General features: G+C 44.6%; 1 protein-coding gene across 1 annotated transcript in view; it reads left to right on the forward strand.

Moving 5' to 3' along the window:
- The first annotated feature begins 4,056 nt into the window (after positions 1-4,056).
- The window catches only part of LOC144499685 (transmembrane protein 182-like), an 81,522-nt gene continuing 62,677 nt past the window's right edge, over positions 4,057-22,901 (forward strand). The window contains exon 1 of the mRNA XM_078221957.1: positions 4,057-4,359. Coding sequence (XP_078078083.1) covers positions 4,204-4,359 — 156 coding nt within the window. The 5' untranslated portion in view covers positions 4,057-4,203. The remainder of the gene's footprint in view (positions 4,360-22,901) is intronic.

Consider the following 22,901-nt stretch of genomic DNA (forward strand, 5'->3'; position numbering starts at 1 on the left):
ATAGTTGTAGATTAGATAGCCTTAGATCATGGTGACCAAAAATAAATTGCATTCTGAAAATTAAAACCCACCTGACACTGTCTAACTTAATTAAACCTCCTTTCAATAAATTTCCATGTCTTCTTAGGCTGTCTCTTGTGATCAAGAGTGACTTGCTTCCATTCCAGTTCTATGGGTTCCGATGGCTGATGAATCCAGTGTGTAATCTGCTGCATATGGGACAGATAGTGTTTGGAGGATTGGGTAGATGAATTGTTTGGAAGCTGTTTATGTGCTTTCTCCGACATCTCCATTTCACCTCTGCATGTTCCTGACAAAAGTTTCTGACATGTTTGGTGCCTTCCCAAATGAGCCTTCTTCTATTTTGGTTCGTCACAAGTCAGGAACTTCCATGAGTCGGCAGGAATGTTTGACCTGTTCAGGTATGCTTTGAGGACATCCTGAAAGCATTTCCATTATCCTCCGAGGAACCTTCTGCTGTGGCCAAGTTCAGATTAGAGCTATTACATTGGGAATCTGGTGTCAGATATACAAGTGGAGCTGGTTTTAAGTGATTAGTGCTTCGATGTTGGCTTGGGAGAGGATGCTACTATTGAACCACACTATTTGTCACCAGACTGTACCAGTGTCAAAGCAAGGGCAGCCTCTGTCACTGGCCCTACTGCACAGATGGTGTCTCAGTTAAAGGAGCCATGGAGGCCAACAATCATGATAGTGACCTATAAGGGGTGACACTCTCTTCCTCATCAGGACTGCCTCAGCCCTTTGATGAAGCTCTGGATCACCGGATGGGATGACCACCTGGAGTCCAACTGGCATCCACTCCATGCATCTTTGCATCACTGGCCAGCCAATGTTACAGATTGCTGCATTATTCTGTGTATGTCAGTGCGTGGTTCTTGCATTCAGTTTGAGTGCTGCTGCATATGTCTTTCCACAAGGTTGGCCACTCTCTCAATGAAGGAGATGGAGTTGTCAAAACCCTGAACCAGGGTGGTGCGTAATCAGTGAATGGACTCCTCCATTCTCAGCCCATTACTCCAACATGTGGATACACATCTCACAGTCCTTGGGTCAAAGTAGAGCTACTCTGCTTGTGATTCCTGAGGCCGTGCACATGCACCCAGCTGAGCAGGACTGTATCTGTCAGTTATCATCCAAGGGGGAGTCCTCACCACTGCCACTCTGTCACCTCCTCCTGTTCATTGATGCCATGTTCTTCACCCATTGTCCCCTGATCTAACCGCAGATGATGATCCACCAATGTATCGGTGCTGGTGGAGGGTGCGCTTGAATGATATAGAACATAGAATCCCTACAGTGCAGAAGGAGCGCATTCGGCCCATCGAGTCTGCACTGACCACAATCCTACTCAGGCCCTATTCCCATAATACCACATATTTACCCTGCTAATCCCCTGGCACTAGGGTTAATTTAGCATGGCCAATCAACCTAACCTGCACATCTTTGGACATATGAATGTGCTGACCCTGCTGGTTTGGTTTCTTGAGAGACCTCCATTAATGCAGATGTGTTGTCATGTTCCCTCTCCACAACTGAGCCTCTGGAGATAAAAGAAGGGGACCATAGGAACTTGCCTTTAACAGCAGACATCACTGCAGAGCTGAGGCTTTCTAATGGAGCTGAGGCTTTAATATACGGCTGCACAGGAGGTGTGTATTCCACCCCCTTCGTCTATAAAATTCAACATCCTTTTACTCTCTCCTACACAGATTCTCCCCTTAATCATGCAGGGCCACGCTAGTATTTCCATTGCCACTTCCTTCATGGCTGTGAGGATGGTGAGTTACATCACTCCTCCTCCAAAGCAAGCCATTTGCCTGACGTTATTTGCCCTCTTTTCCTGCAAGGATGAAAGAAGGAGAGAGACAGGACAATGCTGACATGTCGGACCAATGCCAATGTCTCATGTACATAAGAAGCTGCATGTCAGTTCCTCAGTAATACTGGGTTTTGGGTCCAGCTGATGAGTCAGTGATGTCTTCCATGTTCAGGAACATGATGTGTTGTCAGGCTGTTGACTTGCTGCATCTGCTGGTAGTCTGTATCTGGATGATCCGCTGCTCTTAGCTTTCCAGAGTGAAGAAAGTCATGCATTCTCTTGTGGCGCTGCACCCAGGTGTAGGCTTGCCAACCCTCCTGGTTTGGCTGATTGTCAACTGGAAGTGGCATTTGTCTTCCACTGGCTTTTTGAAAGCAATCCAGGAGATTTCACAGTAATATTTTAAGCAAATAAATAAATACACACAATTTGCACAGAAGGTCATAATTCATTGAACAATGCTGATCTGATTGGATACTGGGAAGTGTAATGACGTAAAATATGTATTGACATGTTCCCTCTCCACAGCTGACCCTCTACATGTATTTCGGAGTCACGGCTGGACTAACCAGTCACCAGGAGCTGTCACCAGTCACCTTGAAGGGAAAGATATCATTACAACTCCCATCATGAGGCATTACCATGCAGTGACATGACATTCAGCATGGTGCCGGACAATCAAATTCAAACCTTAAGCGGAAGAAAAAAGCCAAAGGGACCTGGTTGGCTTCATATGTTCATATCTTGGCAATTGCAAAGGGCTTGATGGGGTATGAACTTCATTGAGAGATCGGGTGCAAGCAGTGAGTGTTAGTCTGTGTGCAATCAGTGCAAGTGGCATTTCGAGTCACTTCTCCTCATATCTTTTATTAAAAACACAGAGACAGAGAGAAATGAAAAATCATTTATTTTCTCCACAGTTTTAGCAGCTTTTAGTATCCCTGTTTGAAACCATGGTCATAAACCATGGTGTCAGATCTTGCATCAAACCCCTTAAGTGTTAAGCTTTTTTTCCCTCTGAACTTTAATCATTATTCTAGCTACAAGTTCATCCCAATGGCCTAGTTAAAGTTGATGTGTTTTCTTCTTTTGTGCTGCCTTAGAACCCACTTGCACCACGCTGCTGGCTTTCCATGACACTATTTCTCTGACAACTCCTGGAATGTGCTCCGCCAGTCAGGAAGCCTACCCAGTCCCTCCAGACATTACTTTAGCTGCTGGCATTTTCTGCTTGGTTCATTTGGTTGGTTGGCCTTCTCTTACCACATTCCGCGAACAAAACTCCTCACCATCCTCTCTTCCAGCCACAAAGGCTGCATCAGAAACCATGATGTTGCCCTGCCCTGGTTGCCAAGCCCCTTGTCTCTCCTCCTGCATGCTGAGGGCAGACTTCGATAACAATGCAGAATTGCTACCATCCTGTCTTTAAATTAGGCCTGCCCTTTAAAAGTTCTGCCTCCATCATTTGCTCAACACCACTAGTTTGCTGCACCAATGCCAATTTCTGAAAATTTGGCTATATATTCACCGCACTTTGATTAAAAGATATGCACTAATTTCCTTAAAAATATCAATTCAGTTAAGGATGTTTTGACCTTCACAAATCTACGCTTAGTCTCTGATTAGCCCATGCTATGCTTAATTGTTAACCAGTTTCACTCTGGACTTATGGACTATAGACCCTGTATTTCCTTCACCAGGTAAAAGAGTGGGACTGTTGCTTAGTTGCATGCAATGTAGTGTTGACCCCATAGCAGATTTTGGGATGAGTTTCCTTAGAATAATGTGGTGGGCTCCAGGCATTAGAAACACCTCTCATTAGCAGATTCTACATTTAAATACAGGGCATAATAGACAGTTTCAGGCTTTTAAATGCCTGCAGCAGTCTAAAGAGCTAGCAGATATCATCAAACAAATTTTAGCTGTAAATAGGAAGTTCATTTGTGGAAAATGTGAGAACAGGTCTGCTGGGAGGGGAAAAAATGAAACATCCCAATGCGAGACAGTAGGAGCAGAGAAGAAGATGGCAACTGCAATCCCAATTTTTATGATTCTGTATAAAGCTCGTAGATGTCAACAAGTTAATGCGCAAAGTTGCTGCATAGCTATTCCTCCTATCCTTGCCAAAGCAGAAATAACCTTTAAAATTGTCAAACACAAACTCAGCACTTTAGAGATATAATTATTAATAGGCTGAACACCGAAAAGAAACTCCTGTGCAGGTCAGTAATCTTCACAGTGTCGTTATTGATCTAAAAATAGGCAGGACTAGGCAAAGATCCATCCAGTTACTCCCACACTTCACCAGGAGCAAAGACTGAGTGGAGACTTGTTTGTTTTCTTCAACTCTTGATAAAGTCATGAAAACTTCAAAGTCAAAAGTTATAGCTATTGCCAGATTACTTTGTACTCTGGGAGTTATTTTTTCTCTGTTGACTTTCTGCACCAATTGCTGGCTGGTTGCTACCGAGACTTGTATTCGATCAAAAAATAGCACAGAACTGGATTTGGGACAGGTCAGTGAGTTACAATTTCTCTCTTCTACTTGCGACGTACACATGTAATTTGTATGAAAAAAAACTAAATGGAAAATATCTTCTGGATTAAATAGAATGCTTACTCTAAATTCACTCCGAATAAAAGAATTCAAATGAGTCGGTCATTGGTTTACAATTGTTTGACTGTAAATCCTGTTCAACTAAAGTGTTTTTTTAAAGAAAAGAGTGATCCCAATTCTAGGTGTAGGTTTTCAGTTACGTCACTGTCAACTGGAGACATGGCCAAGTTTATGATGGTTGCTTCGTTTTCTGATCTATGTGTTGTTTGTGCTAAGACTGCTTCTCCCAGTCACTTATTTTCTTCAGCTGTTATCTTATGTCTCCTGGTCTGCCCATCTCCTGGTCAAAGCAACTGGGAAAGAGTGAGAAGATTTTAATGTCAAACACCAGTCACTTGCTGTAACACACATGTTAATGATTGAAAAGAATCGATTATCTTGCAGTCCCCTGCTCCCCACCCCACCAAGAAACTGCTGGAAGAACTCAGCAAGTCAGTCAACATCTGTGGGAAGAACAGGTGAAGTAATGTGTCACAACTGGACGATATTACAGACGAGGAAGACAAAGCAAAGGAAACAATGCACACACAAATAAGTTGATCGATATAGTTGTAAATGAAGACAAGAGGCAGGAGTTTTATGTTAAGAATCATAATGAGAGCAACTTAAAAAAACATATGAAATCTTCAAATCTTGAAAATGAGTAAACGCTGAAGAAGTGATGGGTTAAGCGAGGTGGAAATGGAAGTATAAAGAACTGGTAAATGGTGTAAACACTGATACATGGAAGAAGGGAAAAAAACAGGTCAACACGAAGGGTACAAATCATCCCTGTCAACACAGGTTTCTGATAAATATCCACTAGTTCCAAAGTCTATGATAAATAAATCATCAAAGAGCTCAACAGGAGAACTTCTGATCCAAGTAAAATTCTTTCTAATTTGGATACTGATGGGAACCTTTTGTGTAATCTGTAAACTCAAAAAAAGATGAAGTGCAATCCATGAAAAAATATGGCCAAATTTTGAAATAGATGGGGAAAAAAGTTAATAAGTAACGTTGAAACAATTATCAAACAAACTTACAGAGATGTGTGTTTCTAGCCTCAAAGTAAAATGAGAGTTTCTGAGTTTGTATTTCTCCAATAGGAATGCTCGCTATATTGCTATGGCCCTTATTATGTCAGTATTTGATTTGTCTAGATCTAATCATTTCAGTTTTCTTGATTAAAGGCATTAAGGACTAATGGGAATTTACTAATCATTTCAAATTTAATGCTGAGCTTTGAGCAAAACAAATGCACCCCCCAAAGTATTTTGAGCAGCCAATGCCTGTACGTGTCAAATTACACCAGTAAACCAGTTAACAGGATCTGCAGTCTACAATTTAAAGCATGATACTCATGACCGTTTTAAAAACTCTCCCTGCAAGAGAATGTAGTAACCATATACTCTTGTTTATGAATGGAGACAGTGATCATATTTCAAAGGGTTGGTTTCCCAGTTATCAGGATTGGTGCCACTGATGTAGAGTCGGCAATGGGGGCATATTGAATCCTTTTAGGAGGGTCTTCAGCAATGCTACACACTCTGGGGCTGGTTTTATGAAGAATGCCACTGGCAAAAATCCTGTTTGGCCATTGGACAAGCAGATAGGAAGTGATTTGATGAGTCTATGTTGCTGTTGTATTGGCTTCTTTAATTGCAAGTGTAAAGAGGCACCAGGACCTGGATTTCACTCCTGAGACATAGGCTCGGAGCTGGGAAGTCTCTGGGCTTACCACACCTACCTTGTGAAAATTGTCCCAATTAAGCGAGATCTTTGTTCAGGGCACAGAATGGCTGGTTGGTGTGGAATGAAATGGGGCCTTTCCTGAATGCAGATCAGAGGTAGCCACAGGGATAGTCTAGTGCTGAGGCAAGCTGGTTAAAAGCCCACCTCCCCATTGTTCTTTAGATGTTTGTCCCAGTTGACTTTTTAATCATTAGGTCCCCTAGACTTACTTCTCACATCCCTCAACTCTCTCTTCAACTTCATACATGCCAACCCTTGCCAATTCTTGATTACCACAACCTCCATGATCCTTTACAGTTTCCATGTCAACTCAGCCAGTATCCAACATTGGCAGTCTTCAGGAGCTCCGCTGAGATGAAATAGTATAAAGTTCCAAGTACCTATTACAAACTTTACTATATATACAAAAACACTCTAATTTATTAAAATCCACTCAATTCAATTATATCCCCTCAAGTACTTAATCTGCTATGAAAACAAATATTTGCATTCATGACTCTGCATCAAAGACAGCATATTCTCTAACATTGTTTTGAAATGTCAGTGAAATTATGAATTGACAGCCTCTCAGCGTGATAATGATAGTCTGTGGAATGCAGTCAAGCAGTAATAATGCTACAATGATAACACGTAAGGTTATGTCAACAAAAAATTATTGAAATGTTCAGAAGTGATTTGTTTCAACTCTGACAGAGGCAGGCAGGATTTTCAATTTTCAGAGGGCACGCTATTTAAAAAACTTGGGAGCTTGATAGTTCTATAGATCTTATTTATTTTAAAAATTCATAACTGACACAATGAAGGATATAGCTCTTGCTCCAATGAAAATGGGATCAGTTTAAACTCAGCACTGATTTCAGATGACTACTTTTTTCTGGTTTCCCTCATGTGTTCATCATGATCCACCTCTGTACCACACCGGTAAAAATAGGATCTGCTGGAAATGTGGTGAGGAGTTGGAGAAGATTCTTAGAGATAGGATGTATGCGTATTTAGAAAGGAATAAACTCATTAACGATAGTCAGCATGGTTTTGTGAGAGGGAGGTCATGCCTCACTAACCTGGTGGAGTTTTTTGAAGAAGCGACCAGAATGGTTGATGAGGGAAGGGCCGTGGATGATGTCTATATGGACTTTAGTAAAGCGTTTGACAAAGTCCCTCATGGTAGGCTGGTGAAAAAGGTTGGATCTCATGGGATAAAGGGGGAGGTGGCTAGATGGGTGGAGAACTGGCTTGGTCACAGAAGACAGAGGGTGGTAGTGGAAGGGTCTTTTTCCGGCTGGAGGCCTGTGACTAGTGGTGTTCCGCAGGGCTCTGTATTGGGACCTCTGCTGTTTGTGATTTATATAAATGATCTGGAAGAAGGAGTAACTGGGGTGATCAGTAAGTTTGCGGACGACACAAAACTGGCAGGACTTGCAGATAGTGAGGAACATTGTCAGAGGCTACAGAAGGATATAGATAGGCTGGAAATTTGGGCAAAGAAATGGCAGATGGAGTTCAATCCTGATAAATGCGAAGTGATACATTTTGGTGGGAATAATGTAGGGAGGAGCTACACGATAAATGGGCGGCACGGTAGCACAGTGGTTAGCACTGCTGCTTCACAGCTCCAGGGTCCCGGGTTCGATTCCCGGCTCGGGTCACTGTCTGTGTGGAGTTTGCACATTCTCCTCGTGTCTGCGTGGGTTTCCTCCGGGTGCTCCGGTTTCCTCCCACAGTCCAAAGATGTGCGGGTTAGGTTGATTGGCCAGGTTAAAAATTGCCCCTTAGAGTCCTGGGATGTGTAGGTTAGAGGGATTAGCGGGTAAATATGTGGGGGTAGGGCCTGGGTGGGATTGTGGTCGGTGCAGACTCGATGGGCCGAATGGCCTCCTTCTGCACTGTAGGGTTTCTAAGAACCATAAAGGGTGTAGAGACGCAGAGGGACCTGGGTGTGCAAGTCCACAGATCTTTGAAGGTGACGTCACAGGTGGAGAAGGTGGTGAAGAAGGCATATGGCATGCTTGCCTTTATAGGACGGGGCATAGAGTATAAAAGTTGGGGTCTGATGTTGCAGGTGTATAGAACGTTGGTTCGGCCGCATTTGGAATACTGCGTCCAGTTCTGGTCGCCACACTACCAGAAGGACGTGGAGGCTTTGGAGAGAGTACAGAGGAGGTTTACCAGGATGTTGCCTGGTATGGAGGGGCTTGGTTATGAGGAGAGATTGGGGAAACTGGGGTTGTTCTCCTTGGAAAGACGGAGGATGAGGGGAGACTTAATAGAGGTGTATAAAATTATGAAAGGCATAGATAGGGTGAACGGTGGGAAGCTTTTCCCCGGGTCGGTGGTGACGTTCACGAGGGGTCATAGGTTCAAGGTGAAGGGGGGGGGAGGTTTAACACAGATATCAGAAGGACATATTTTACACAGAGGGTCGTGGGGGCCTGGAATGTGTTGCCGGGCAAGGTGGTGGAGGCGGACACACTGGGAACGTTTAAGACTTATCTAGACAGCTATATGAACGGAGTGGAAATTGAGGGATACAAAAGAGTGGTCTAGTTTGGACCAGGGAGCGGCGCGGGCTAATTGTTCTTTGTTTCTCGTTTCAAGGCTTCATTCTATGATCATCTTGCTGGTGCCAGTACAGAGCGAGACTGCGGATAGTTGGGAACCTGTCTCGGGGGCAGGGAATTCAGATGGTGTTCGTAAAGCAGAAGTGGAAATGAATAGGGTTGGGAAGCATTTTCTGATCAGGGCCAGTGTGATCTCCTGGACTCGTTTCGATCGCCTCAGGGGGTCGGAGAGGAATTTCCCAGATTTTTTTTCCCCATATTGGCCCTGGGGTTTTCACTCTGGGTTTTTGCCCCTCCCTGGAGATCACATGGTCTGGAATGGGGGGGTGGGGGTGAGTTAATAGGTTGTGATGAACAAAGCATCGTAGCTGTGAGGGACAGCTCGGTGGATAGGATATTAGGATGTAGATAGGCTGGAAAATTGGGCGGGGATCCTGGATTCAGGATTCAATCCTGGACCGGGGAGCGGCGCGGGCTTGGAGGGCCGAAGGGCCTGTTCCTGTGCTGTATTGTTCTTTGTTCTTTGTTGACCTCTGATCTGGGTCCTGCCCACCATTTCTAAAGATCACTGGCTTCTCCAGGGCCCCCACAAAATTCTAGGCCCAGGTTGCCTTATGTCATTAAACACAATTGTTTCCTTTTAGAAACAAAATTGCAATGGAAAGAAATTTAAACAAAATAAATAATAATACTTTTGCCCTAGTCTCCTATAGCTCCAATTACTGTGGTGCCCACTGATCACAAGTTTTCTCACAGACACTCTCCTTCTTCAGGGCGTAATGGATGTGCACAAATCTCTTGCATGCTGGAAGTATGGATCTATATCATTTCCCTTTTTGCAAGCCACAATCATTTTGAAGAAATTACAGGTTGATATTTAGGCTTAGGTTCTTTCAATATTGAGGTCAGGATCAATGGAATACTTGAGATCCATTCAAGTGTGAAAGGAAATGAAAATAAACACAGGTGGCTGGAGGATGATAGAAATCCATTGAGCTGTCAATGGAATCATTCTCAAAGCACTGCATGTTGAATTATCAGAGATCAAAGGGTTTCATTGGAATGGAGAGTGTTTCAAAGAATTCAACTTGCTAGGAAGCCTCAGAAACTTCAAATCAAAACTGTGAGTATACACTGGGGCTGAGTGCACACCTGTGCAGAATGGACGCCACCCCCACACCCCCACAGGTGAAACTGACATCTCCTCTCTGTCAGAGGACATCAAAGGGGTCTGCGCTTATCTGCAGCTTCTGACAAGGAGGAAGCGGAATCCATGTTGCAGAATAGAATGCTGCAGTGATTTAAAAGCCTGCCAGATGATTGGGAGGGGGGGGGGGGGGGGGGAGGGGGGGGGCGGAGGAGGGTGGTGGTGAAAGGTGCATGAAGATTAAAGTGACTTGGCCACTTCAGAATTTTCACAGCTGACGGGCAGAAAAGCAGGCGTTGATCACAGGGTTGCCTAAAATCATCATGATGTGGAGATGCCGGCGTTGGACTGGGGTGAACACAGTAAGAAGTCTCACAACACCAGGTTAAAGTCCAACAGGTTTATTTGGTAGCAAACACCATAAGCTTTCGGAGCACTGCTCCTTCGTCAGATGGAGTGGAAATGTGCTCTCAAACAGTGCACAGAGACACAAAATCAAGTTACAGAATACTGATTAGAATGTGAATCCCTACAGCCAACCAGGTCTTAAAGATGCAGACAATGTGGGTGGAGGGAGCGACAATACATATCTCTTTAACCTGTGCTTAATGCTCCCTCCACCCACATTGTCTGCATCTTTAAGACCTGGTTGGCTGTAGGGATTCACATTCTAATCAGTATTCTGTAACTTGATTTTGTGTCTCTGTGCACTGTTTGAGAGCACATTTCCACTCCATCTGACGAAGGAGCAGCGCTCCGAAAGCTTATGGTGTTTGCTACCAAATAAACCTGTTGGACTTTAACCTGGTGTTGTGAGACTTCTTACTAAAATCATCATGTCAGGGGTGATCTTCAGGTCAGCCAGGGCTGGAAGGAACAATCTAGCTACGACATCTCAATCCCAGGGGAGAGTGGCAAGGTCAACCCCTTGCCCCCAGCCTGAGCCCACCCAACTCTCAGGACTCTGGAGGGATACATGCTCTGCAGTCTGTAGGCAGCCGAGGGGCAAATAGTTATTGGACCTTCTCCTTGAACCCCCTCGATGCCTAAGGTCTGAGTGCCCCTCTGTGCAGGAAGTGTCTGACAGGCTGAAGGATGAAGCCAGATGCTAGGAGGGGAAATCAAGGTTTGCAGTAGGAACAGGGCCTGCCAGTTGCAGCATGGTAAGATCCAACATCACAAATAGGACATCTTGAAACTTCCGGTGGTGGTTAGAGAACTAGGAAGTGGGAGTGGAGTGGGCATATAGCTGCTGGAAACTTGTTTGGACGGCCTGTGTTCGAGAAGACCCAAGGAGAGGAATTCACCTCAAGTCTGGTTCGTGAGGAGTTCCACAAACTGTACGAGAGTACCGGAGACAGTGCACTATGGGCATTGCCAAGATGCGTGGCCTGAAGGGGGGGTGTTGAATGGGGATTCTGGAAATGTTTAACTTAACTTCGACAACAAACTATTTACAAAGGATAATCACAGCCAGTGCTCCAGAGCCATCAGGATATTGAGAACTTAACTTCTGATCTCGAATCACCTGGAAAGCGGAGTTCAGTTTGTGGAACTCCTCACGAACCAGACTTGAGGTGAATTCCTCTCCTTGGGTCTTCTCAAACACAGGCCGTCCAAACAGGTTTCCAGCAGCTATATGCCCACTCCACTCCCACTTCCCAGTTCTCTAACCATCACCAGAAGTTTCAAGCTGTCCTATTTGTGATGTTGGCTCTTACCATGCTGCAACTGGCAGGCCCTGTTCCTACTGCAAACCTAGATTTCCCCTCCTAGCATCTGGCTTCATCCTTCAGCCTGTCAGACATTTCCTGCACAGAGGGGCACTCAGGGTCGACCACTTACTCTGCTTGGTGCTCTGCCCTGCCATCACCACCTATTGGCACAAGCCCTACTGCATCACACTTCAATAATCTTTCCTTCTTTTGTTTTAAATCCGCTTTTCTTTGTACCTATGAGTAATACCTTGGAATGCAGTTGAAGGCATAACCTAATGCACATTTTAGTTTCTCTAGATGATGTACTTATTCATACAGGACTATAAGTGAAACATTTACTTACGAAGGACCAGGTGACTCATGTGCGTACAGTGTCAGATAACACATTGACTAGGGTTTTACAGCCCTGCCACAGCGTGTTTGCCACTTGACTGATGCAGTGGGACACTTAAGTTGCCTTTTACTTTGGTGGGGCCACAATATCCCACCGGGTGGGAGTAGTAATAAAATCCTGGCCATTAGGGCCATGCCTTGTGCCTGGGAGCTCATCATTTCCAAGACACAAGATTCAAGGTAAAAGAGTGTCAACCCAAATTTCACAGTGGTGACATTTCGATGATCAGAGTGTCCAGAAAACGTAGGCACAATGGCTTATAGCCAAAACCCAGCAGAACAGTGAATCAGTGTGAATTCCCTGGGGTGGACCAACATTCTAAACACCTTGAAAATTGTAGCTGTGCCCGTACGGAGGTACAAAGGTTAATCCAAACTTTCCAGTTCCAGAATAAGAAAGAACAACAAGCTCCGGGTCAGCAAAAGGGGTGAGGAGGCCCAGAAAAATAAACACTAATTATTCACCAACACGGATAAGATATTTACGCACCAAGTGATACATGTATTTACAGAGTAGCAAATGGCACATTTCTCCAGAATATTAGTTGGTATAGGCAAGGATTAGCTTGAAGCGTTTTTTCAAGCCAGTGGGTGGAATTTAATACTCTCACCCCAGAGCTGAGTTTGGAAGTGAGAAATATTTAAACGGGCAAGAGGGTGGAGTGTGGGTCCTGAGTAAGTCTGAGGTGGGAAGGCTCATGGACGGCCACGCTGAGGCCCTTAAAAAGGTAACGGTGTTCACTTAAGGGCCTTCTCTGGCCTTGACTGATATTTAAATATCCACTCCAGCCAACCTTGTGACCACCCACATCCTGCCCTCACTTACCTTTGGCCTGGGGTTCCTTGGTGATCTTGGGACTCTGGTGGGTGCATCGCCAGCAGCTGACATTAATCCCTGTGGCACATACGGAATTGGAGGGCCTCCGGCCTCTGATTAGCTGGCACCTATTCAGGGGGAAAGATTTATGCCCCTGGTGTCCTTAATCCTGGGGAAGGCCCAATTGTTGGCCACTTAACTGCCTGATGGGCAACCCAAATGGAGGCAGCCCAAGTGCCCGCCAGCTCTTTAGCCAATGGGAAAGACCAGCAACATCAATGTTAAATTCCAACCAGAGTTTATTTTGGAAAGTTTTATAATTTTGCTGAAACTAGAATGAATGTCAAGAAGAAGTTGAGGATTGAAACTTTGAACTGCATTAGGTAATCAGTCGTGCTTATTCTGTAAATAATTGTCTGGATCCCACTGCCCATATTGTTACCGAGAAACCAATCTGTGAATTTGGCTAAGGGATGGAATTCTGTTGTGTAAATATTTCACTTGAATAGGATTACTAGAAGATTGAGAAATTGCTGTCACTTCTGTTGCTCTCCTGTGTGCATTTTCTTCTCTCAAATGGTATAAGCTCTTAAAATGCCATTATGTCCTTACTTTTTTAAAAATTCATTCATGGGACATGGGTATCGCTGGCTGGCCAGCATTTATTGCCCATCCCTAGTTGCCCGAGGGCAGTTGAGAGTCAACCACATTGCTGTGGCTCTGGAGTCACATGTAGGCCAGACCAAGTAAGGACGGCAGATTTCCTTTCCAAAAGGACATTAGTGAATCCGTACTGTACTATGGAGCTAAATCTTACATGTACATGGAAAAGGATCCACATCATCCAGCTTAAGGGCTGGATTTTAGTTGAGTCAGGACTTGGTGTCCTTCAAAAATGGTGGCTGGAATCAGATTGCAGGATTCCCAAACCCATCCAAATGTTTCTGATTTTCAGGAATGCCTTTTAATGGTGCAGGCTGGTTCAGGTCATGAGCCCGCACCCTGCAATGCCAACCTGGCTGTCTACGTTGCAGGGATAAGTATTTCTGACTTCTCCCAATTTTTAGGGAGTCAAGCCAAATTTTCAAGGAGTTGTAGTCATGGCACCTCAGCATTTCTTGAACCATTGTTTGCATGTGGTTATATCTTGAAAGGTAACCTTCATCCTAACCCATGCCCTAAAGATTCCCCATGTCATGGACTGCCTAACAATGATTTCCTTCATGCCCCTTATGCCAATGCATGCCCATGCCCACCCTTTATGTCCTCTCATAACCCCATGCCAAGGTGTTCCCCCTAAAAATTCCCCGCGGTTCCTTATTCCCCATGCTAAGGTCTGGCCCTTCCATGCCAATTATTCATTATACACTGTATAGGAGTAATGAATCCTATAGTGATAGCAATGTTTAACAGTAATTCATTGACAATTTTCCACATTCTAAAATGAACACCCTTTTTGCCTGATAAAAATGTCAATTTGAAAGTGACCCTTTGAAGTATCAATAGTTGAAACTGTAAGCATTTGAAGCCTTCTCATCTTGTTTAAATAACTACATTGATCGCATAGATCAGAGTGTCAGAGCTGTAAATCATTCAATAGTTTCCTGGGGCTCAGGTGTTTTAGCACTCTAATGGATATCTGGTGTCTGAACCAGGAATATATCACGAGGCTTGGCCGAGAGCCCATAAATTCATTAACCTGTTAAAATTCCTGAGCCCTAGATAAGACGTTGCTTGATTGACAGCTCTGGCTCTATGATCTATATTCATACGATCATCATTGAACGTACAGCATGGAGACAGGCCCTTCAGCCCAAACTGGTCCATGCTGACAGCAAAGCCCATCTAAGCTAGCCCCATTTGCCTGCATTTGGCCCATATCCCTCTAAACCTTTCCTTTCCATGTATCTGTCCAAATGCCTTTTAAATGTTGTCAATGTTCCTGCCGCAACCACTTCCTCCGGCAGCTCATTCCACATATGTACTATCCTCTGTGTAAAAAAGTTGCTGTTGAGGTTCCCATTAATTCTTTCCCCTCTTAACTTAAACCTATGCCCTCTAATTCTCCATTTGCCAACCCTGAGAAAAGGCTGAGTGCATTCACCCTATCCATGCCTCTCATGATCTTATACACCTCTATAAGATCACCCCTCAGTCTCCTATGCTCCAAAGAAAGAAGTCCTAGCCTGTCCAATCTCCCCCTATAACTCAATCCCTTGAGTCCTGGCAACATCCTTGTAAATCTTTTCTGCACTATCTCCAATTTAATAACATCTTCCCTACAGCAAGGTGACCAAAACTGAACACAATACTCCAGGTGCAGCCTCACCAACGTCCCATACAACTGCAACATAATTTCCCAACTTCTACACTCAATGCCCTGACTGATGAAGGCCAGCATGCTAAAAGCCTTCTTCACTGCCCTATCTACCTGTGACTCCACCTTTAAAGAACCATGCACCTGAACTCCAAGGTCCCTCTGTTCGATGATACTCCCTAGCGTCCTACCATTCACCGTGAAAGTCCTACCTTTCCAAAATGCAACACCTCATACTTATCTGTATTGAACTCCATTTGCCATTTCTTGGCCCACTTCCTCAGCTGATCAAGATCCTGCTGCAATTTTTGATAACTTTCCTCACTGTCTACAATACCACCTATCTTAGTGTCATCTGCAAACTTACTGATCATGTCTTGTATATTCTCATCCAAATCATTGATATAAATAACAAACAGCAAAGGGCCCAGCACTGACCCCTGAGGCACACCACCAGTCACAGGCCTCCAGTCGGACAAGCATCGTTCCACCATAAGCCTCTGCTTCCTACCCTCAAGCCAATGTATATCCAATTTGCCAGCTCTCCCTGGATTCCATGTAATCTAACCTTCCAGAACAGCCTACCACGTGCAACTTTATCAAAGGCCTTACTGAAGTCCATATAGACTACGTCTACCGCCTTGCCCTCATCAATGTCCTGGTCACTTCATCAAAGAACTCCAACAAATTTGTAAGGCATGATCTCCCATGCACAAAGCTGGCTGACAACTCCTAATCCAACCCTGAGTTTCCAAATGCCTGTTTATCTTATCCCTCAGAATCCTCTCGAGTAACTTACCCACCATAGATGTTAGGCTTACCGGTCTATAATCCCAGGTTTTTCTTTACAGCCCTTTTTAAATAAGGGCACAACATTTGCTACCCTCCAGTCTTCTGGTACCTCATCTGTGGCGAACGATGATGCAAATAGCTCAGCCAGGGCTCCTGCAATTTCTTCTCTACCCTCAAGCAGTATTCTTGGATGTACCTGGTCAGGGCCAGGAGGTTTATCCACCTTCATACATTTTACTGGGGCGGCACGGTAGCACAGTGGTTAGCACTGCTGCTTCACAGCTCCAGGGACCTGGGTTCGATTCCCGGCTTGAGTCACTGCCTGTGTGGAGTTTGCATGTTCTCCTCGTGTCTGCGTGGGTTTCCTCCGGGTGCTCCGGTTTCCTCCCACAGTCCAAAGATGTGCGGGTTAGGTTGATTGACCATGTTAAATTGCCCATTAGTGTCCAGGGATGCGTAGGTTAGAGGGATTAATGGGTAAAATATATGGGGGGAGGGCCTGGGTGGGATTGTGGTTGGTGCAGGCTCAATGGGCCAAATGGCCTCTTTCTGCACTGTAGGGATTCTATGATTCTATGATCTCCTCCACTGTAATGCGAACTGTACCCAATATATTGCCACTAACTTTCCCAGGTTCCCAAGTCTTCATGTCTTTCTCCACGGTAAACATAGTGGAGAATATTCATTGAGAACCTCGACCATCTCCTGTGGTTCCACATATGTGTGTCCACTTTGGTCCTTGAGGGCTCCTATTCTCTCTTCAGTCATTCTTTTTCCTTTAGTATACTTAAAGAATCCTTTTGGATTCGCCTTAATCCTCTCAGCCAAAGCTACCTCATGCCTCCTTTTTGCCCTCCTAATTTCCTTCTTGAGTATACTCCTGTATCCTCTATACACCTCCAGAGAATCCCTTGATTCCAGCTGCTTGTACCTGAGCCGTGCCTCCTTTTTCTTGGCCCAAACCTCAATATGTTTTGTCATCCAGGGTTCCCTACTCCTGCCAGCCTTGCCTTTCACCCTAACAGGAACAGAAACTCACTGAACTCTAGCTATTTCACTTTTGAAGGCCTCCCACTTGCCGGAGGTCCCTTTGCCCTCAAAGGGCTGACTTGACTCCAGTCAACCCTTGCAAACTTCTGCCTAACCCCATCAAAATTCGCCTTGCCCCAATTCAAAACTTGCACCTGTGGACCAGTTTATTCCATTTCCATAACTATATTAAAATTAATAGAACTATGGTCACTGGTCCCAAAGTGGTCCCCCACAATCACCTCAGTCACATGTCCTGCCCTATTTCCCAAGAGTAGGCCAAGTTTTGCCGTTTCCCAAGTAGGACCCTCCACATACTGCCTGAGGAAACTTTCCTGAACACACTTAACGAATTCCACCCATCTAAGCCTTAACACTGTGACAGTTCCATCCTATGTCAGGAAAACTAAAATCCCCAACTATGACAACCCATTACTCCTGCAAGTCTCCCTAATCTCCCTGCATATTTGTTCTTCTAATTCCCATTGACTATTTGGGGGCCTATAGTACAACCCCAATAAAGTCACCATCCCCTTCTTATTTCTTAGTTCCACCCACAAAGCCTCGTTGGATGATCCCTCAGTTATTTCATCTCTGGCTACTGTCCTGATACTCCCCTTAATCAAGAATGCAACTCCCCCTTCTCTCTTTCCTCCACCTCTGTCCTGCTTAAAGTACCAGTATCCTGGAACATTAAGCTGCCAGTCCTGTCCCTCCCTTAACCATGTTTCAGTTATGGCTGTAATATCCCAGCCCCACATACCTATCCATGCCCTGAGTTCATCAGCCTTACCTGTCAGTCCTCTTGTAATGAAATAGATGCAATTTAATCCAACAGGTTTTCCCCGCTCCCTGCCGCGTTCCTGCCTATCATGTCTATTCAGCTTGCCGTTGCTGAGTACTGCATCTCCTTTCAGCCCCTCATTTACGTCCCTGCTGCTGAGGATTCCACCTCCCTGCCAATCTAGTTTAAATCCTCCCTTATAGCACTGGCAAATCTGCCTCCCAGGATATTGGTTCCTCTCCAGTTGGATGATTGACAGTGGAGAGATAGACGTGTGAGCACTGCACCCCCATTGACGGCCTCCAATGTTTGGCATCCTGTTTATTCCCCCTCCAATATTATTAATTTCAAAATGTTTATTTTTACTAGATAAGGAGGTTTCAATTGTTTGCACATTTTGTTATTTTGTTATTGCTACTTTAGATTGTCTGGATGATTGACAGTTATATAGAGCCCTGCAGTAAAAAGGAGTTATTTTTAAAGGAAATGTGGTGGGGATGAGGAGGTGTGAGGGATGAGGGAGGACCTTTCTGTTTTTATTTTAGTTGGGATGAAATTCCACAGCATGTGGCCTGACTCCACACTCAACAGCCACTGTGAATACCTCAGAACTATTTCCCAAATTGTTCTTTGTTTTTATTCATGGGGTGTGGGCATCACTGGCGGGGCCAGCATTTATTGCCCATTCCTGATTGCTCTTGAACTGAGTGGCTTGCTAGGCCAAATCAGGGTCAACCGCATTGCTGTGGATTTGGAGTCATGTATAGGCCAAACCAGGTAAGGATGGCAGATTTCCTTCTATGGAGGATATGAGTGAACCAGATGGGTTTTTAATGACAATCAATAATGGTTTTATGGTCATCATTAGACTTTTAATTCCAGGTTTTTATTGAATTCAAATTGCACCATGTGCCAAGATTTCACCTTGGCCGGGATTCTCCCCCAAAAAATGAACTGCTCAAAGGGCAGAAAAATGGGAGAATTTCCTGCCCGTTTTTTGGGTGTACCTACCTGAATGAATCTCCAACACAGTGTATCACAGAGTGCCTTAGAGAGATTCATGATGAATATGAGGGAGGCAGGACCTCATCCTAATGGAGTGGTGAGCATCAGCGTACTAAGCGGGCCATTGCGCATGCACTGATCTGTCAGTGGGGAGATCGGTGCATGGGCACAGCGCCCCCCCCCCCCCCCCCCCCCGTCCCCCCTATTGCCGGCCTCCAATGGTTGGCATCTTGTTTATTCACGAAGCCCCACCCTGATTGCTGGCCTCCTCCTCCTGATCGCCGGCCTACATGACGCCCCCCCCCCCACCGACCGCTGGCCTACTGGGTGCCCCCCCCCCGGTCAAGTCCCACATGGTCAGCCCCGGGTTCTCCTGATGGCCTGCCCGACAGCCCCCAATGGCAAGCCACGACCCTCCCCCCTCTGATGATCAGTCCTGATCACCCTCCTCCCTCCCTCCCCCACCGATCCTATTGCTGAGTGGCAGCAGATCCACCCCTCAACACCATCAATCGCACCCTCAATAGGTCCCACCCCCCCCCCCCCCCCCCCCCAGTATGCCCCATCCCCTCTGGCCCTGCCTCCTCGGCACTGCCCTGTGCCTGGTGTGCAGTGCCAAGGTGCCCAGTGTAACTATAGCAAAGACATTTGCCTGTTGGTATAGGAACCTTTGACGATAGAACAAAAATAAAATTTAAAACACATGCAAAGTTTGTTACAGAACTGAATATTGATAAGCAATAACCCATGACAGACTATAGAAAACTTCTTTCCATCGTTCCAAGAATCAGAATTATTCATAAAGTGCAGGCGAAAATGCAATTCCCTTTCATTTCAGAAAAGCAACGCCATTTTACTACTAGCTATCGTTCCATAATTGCACCTTTGAAAGTGTGAAAAGTTTCTATTCTCTGTCTTGTTTCTAAATCACATACTCCTGATCAGGCACTGACAAAGCTAGAAGTGAATATAACTTGAATAAGTTTGACAGCTGTTGCATTGACCTTTGTATTCTGGTTCACTGGTGTAGGACAATGCTGATTAGTTAGCCAAAGTCAAATGATTTCCAAGGAAAAACATTCTTGTTTACAATCCCATATCTTCAAGAATGTTCTTTTCTTTTAAAAATTTCACTCTTTGGACATGTGGAAGCCGGTCTGGAATTAATTTTCAGAAGAAGTCATAAATTCATCTGGGATTGTAAACAAGAATGCCTTTTCTAGGAAATCGTGTGACTTCAGCCAACTAATCAGCATTGTCCTTGGGGCGGGGGGCAGAACTCTCTATACCTTTTAACTGCAATTACTTTAACTGCCTTGCCTGATTGTCAAAGGAACCCTCACCCCAGTGAAATATGTTAGTATTTGGAAACTGGAAAGGCTGAGGCAAGAAGAATTGATTTGGTTCTATTTTCGTGCCAAAGTTTTGTTAGTGAGAACCTCCAGGCATCTACTAGGTCTTTATCCCTTTTTAAAATAAAGTCTTGTCTTTAACCATCCAAATCTGCAGAAACCCTATTTATTTGTTCATTATTTGTGTGTTGTATTGTGCTGGAGAATTTGAAAAGGAACAGATAGTTACATTTTCAGATTACAAATTGTGTGTTAACCAGTTCTTGCAACGTATTTTGAAAAAAGTATTCCATTATAATAAATCAATCATTGCGAGTTTATTGAAAGAAGCCTGGTTAAAGTCTCTTTTGCTCTGGGTCTAACAGCAGCAAAAGTAAATAATTGGCCATTTTGGTGAGCGAATTGAACTTTTGAATGAATGGTGTGAATTGTGGAGTCGAGGGGCTCTGGTCGTAACAGCAGCAACGATGCACGTTATTTTGCCGGGGTGCATACTCTATCGATTCATACTTCAATTATCTGATTGTCATGATACACATTTACGAAAGACTTACATTCAATCATTTTATAAAGAGAGCAGTTAAAGGCTTGTGATACATTTTAATGGGAACAGCCTGACCTTTTGCAAAATTTGAACCTTTCACAAGTAAAGGAAATGCACAGTATCAGTTTATTTGTGTGGATCTGGTTTCCACATCAGTCAATGAGCATGACATAAATGTGACATTTTGTCAACAATCACTATTTTTTCCAGCAGCATGCCCCTTATTCCTGGCTTGAGTTACACCAGTTGAGATTTTCCATTCATCTTTCAGAATTAGAGAAGCTCTGGTATGAATATTCTGTTTATTGTTTCAGAACATAGAGCAGTACAGCACAGTACAGGCCCTTCGGCCCTCGATGTTGTGCCGAGCTTTGTCCAAAACCAAGATCAAGCTATCCCACTCCCTATCATTCTGGTGTGCTCCATGTGCCTACCCAATAACCGCTTGAAAGTTCTTAAAGTGTCCGACTCCACTATCACAGCAGGCAGTCCATTCCACATCCCAACCACTCTCTGAGTAAAGAACCTACCTCGGACATCCCTCCTATATCTCCCTCCATGAACCTTATAGTTATGTCCACTAGTAACAGCTACATCCACCCAAGGAAATAGTCTCTGAACGTCCACTCTATCTATCCCACTCATCATCTTATAAGCCTCTATTAAGTCGCCTCTCATCCTCCTCTGCTCTAAAGAGAAAAGCCCTAGCTCCCTCAACCTTTCCTCATAAGACCTACCCTCCAAACCAGGCAGCATCCTGGTAAATCTCCTTTGCACTCTCTCCAATGCTTCCACATCCTTCTTATAGTGAGGTGACCAGAACTGCACACAATATTCCAAATGTGGTCTCATCAATGTCCTGTACAGTTGCAGCATAACCCCACGGCTCTTAAACTCAAACCCCCTGTTAATAAACGCTAACACACTATAGGCCTTCTTCACGGCTCTATCCACTTGAGTGGCAACCTTCAGAGATCTGTGGATATGAACTCCAAGATCTCTCTGTTCCTCCACATTCCTCAGAACCCTACCGTTGATCCTGTAATCCGCATTCAAATTTGTCCTACCAAAATGAATCACCTCGCACTTATCAGGGTTAAACTTCATCTGCCATTTTTCGGCCCAGCTCTGCTTCCTATCAATGTCTCTTTGCAGCTTACAACAGCCTCCACCTCATCCACTACTCCACCAATCTTGGTGTCATCAGCAAATTTACTGATCCACCCTTCAGCCCCCTCCTCCAAGTCATTGATAAAAATCACAAATAGTAGAGGACCCAGCACTGATCCCTGTGGTACACCGCTGGTAACTGATCTCCAGTCTGAAAATTTTCCATCCACCACCACCCTCTGTCTTCGATCAGATAGCCAGTTACCTATCCAATCGGCCAAATTTCCCTCCATCCCACACCTCCTTACTTTCATCATGAGCCGACCATGGGGGACCTTATCAAACGCCTTACTAAAATCCATGTATATGACATCAACTGCTCTACCTTCATCAACACACTTAGTTACCTCCTCAAAGAATTCAATCAAATTTGTGAGGCAAGACTTACCCTTCACGAATCTGTGTTGACTATTCCGGATTAAGCTGCATCTTTCTAAATGGTCATAAATCCTATCCCTCAGGACCTTTTCCATTAACTTACCGACCACTGAAGTAAGACTAACTGGCCTATAATTACCAGGGTCATTCCTATTTCCTTTCTTGAACAGAGCAACAATATTCGCCACTCTCCAGTCCTCTGGCACCATCCCCGTGGACAGTGAGGACCCAAAGGTCAAAGCCAAAGGCTCTGCAATCTCATCCCTTGCCTCCCAAAGAATCCTAGGATATATCCCATCTGGCCCAGGGGACTTATTGACCCTCAGGTTTTTCAAAATTGCTAATACATCTTCCCTCAGAACATCTACCTCCTCCAGCCTATATCACACTCTCATCCTCAAAAACATGGCCCCTCTCCTTAGTGAACACTGAAGAAAAGTATTCATTCATCGCCTCTCCTATCTCTTCTAACTCCATGCACAAGTTCCCAATACTGTCCTGTTTTGATGTTGTTCATTCCTGTTCATGATCACAGTTCTGCTCAATAGTCTAGTTTAAAATTTCTTCGATGCTTCCACAAACTCACTCACCCCTTGATGTGCAGGCTCCTAATTTTGTCCTTTCTCGCCACTCCACACATCCATCTCAGCATCTGCATCATATTTGTATCCAGTCGTTTTTCCTCTATGCTTGATGTTGGCCA

The sequence above is a fragment of the Mustelus asterias genome, chromosome 10 (assembly GCF_964213995.1).
Source record: "Mustelus asterias chromosome 10, sMusAst1.hap1.1, whole genome shotgun sequence".
NCBI classification, from domain to species: domain Eukaryota; kingdom Metazoa; phylum Chordata; class Chondrichthyes; order Carcharhiniformes; family Triakidae; genus Mustelus; species Mustelus asterias.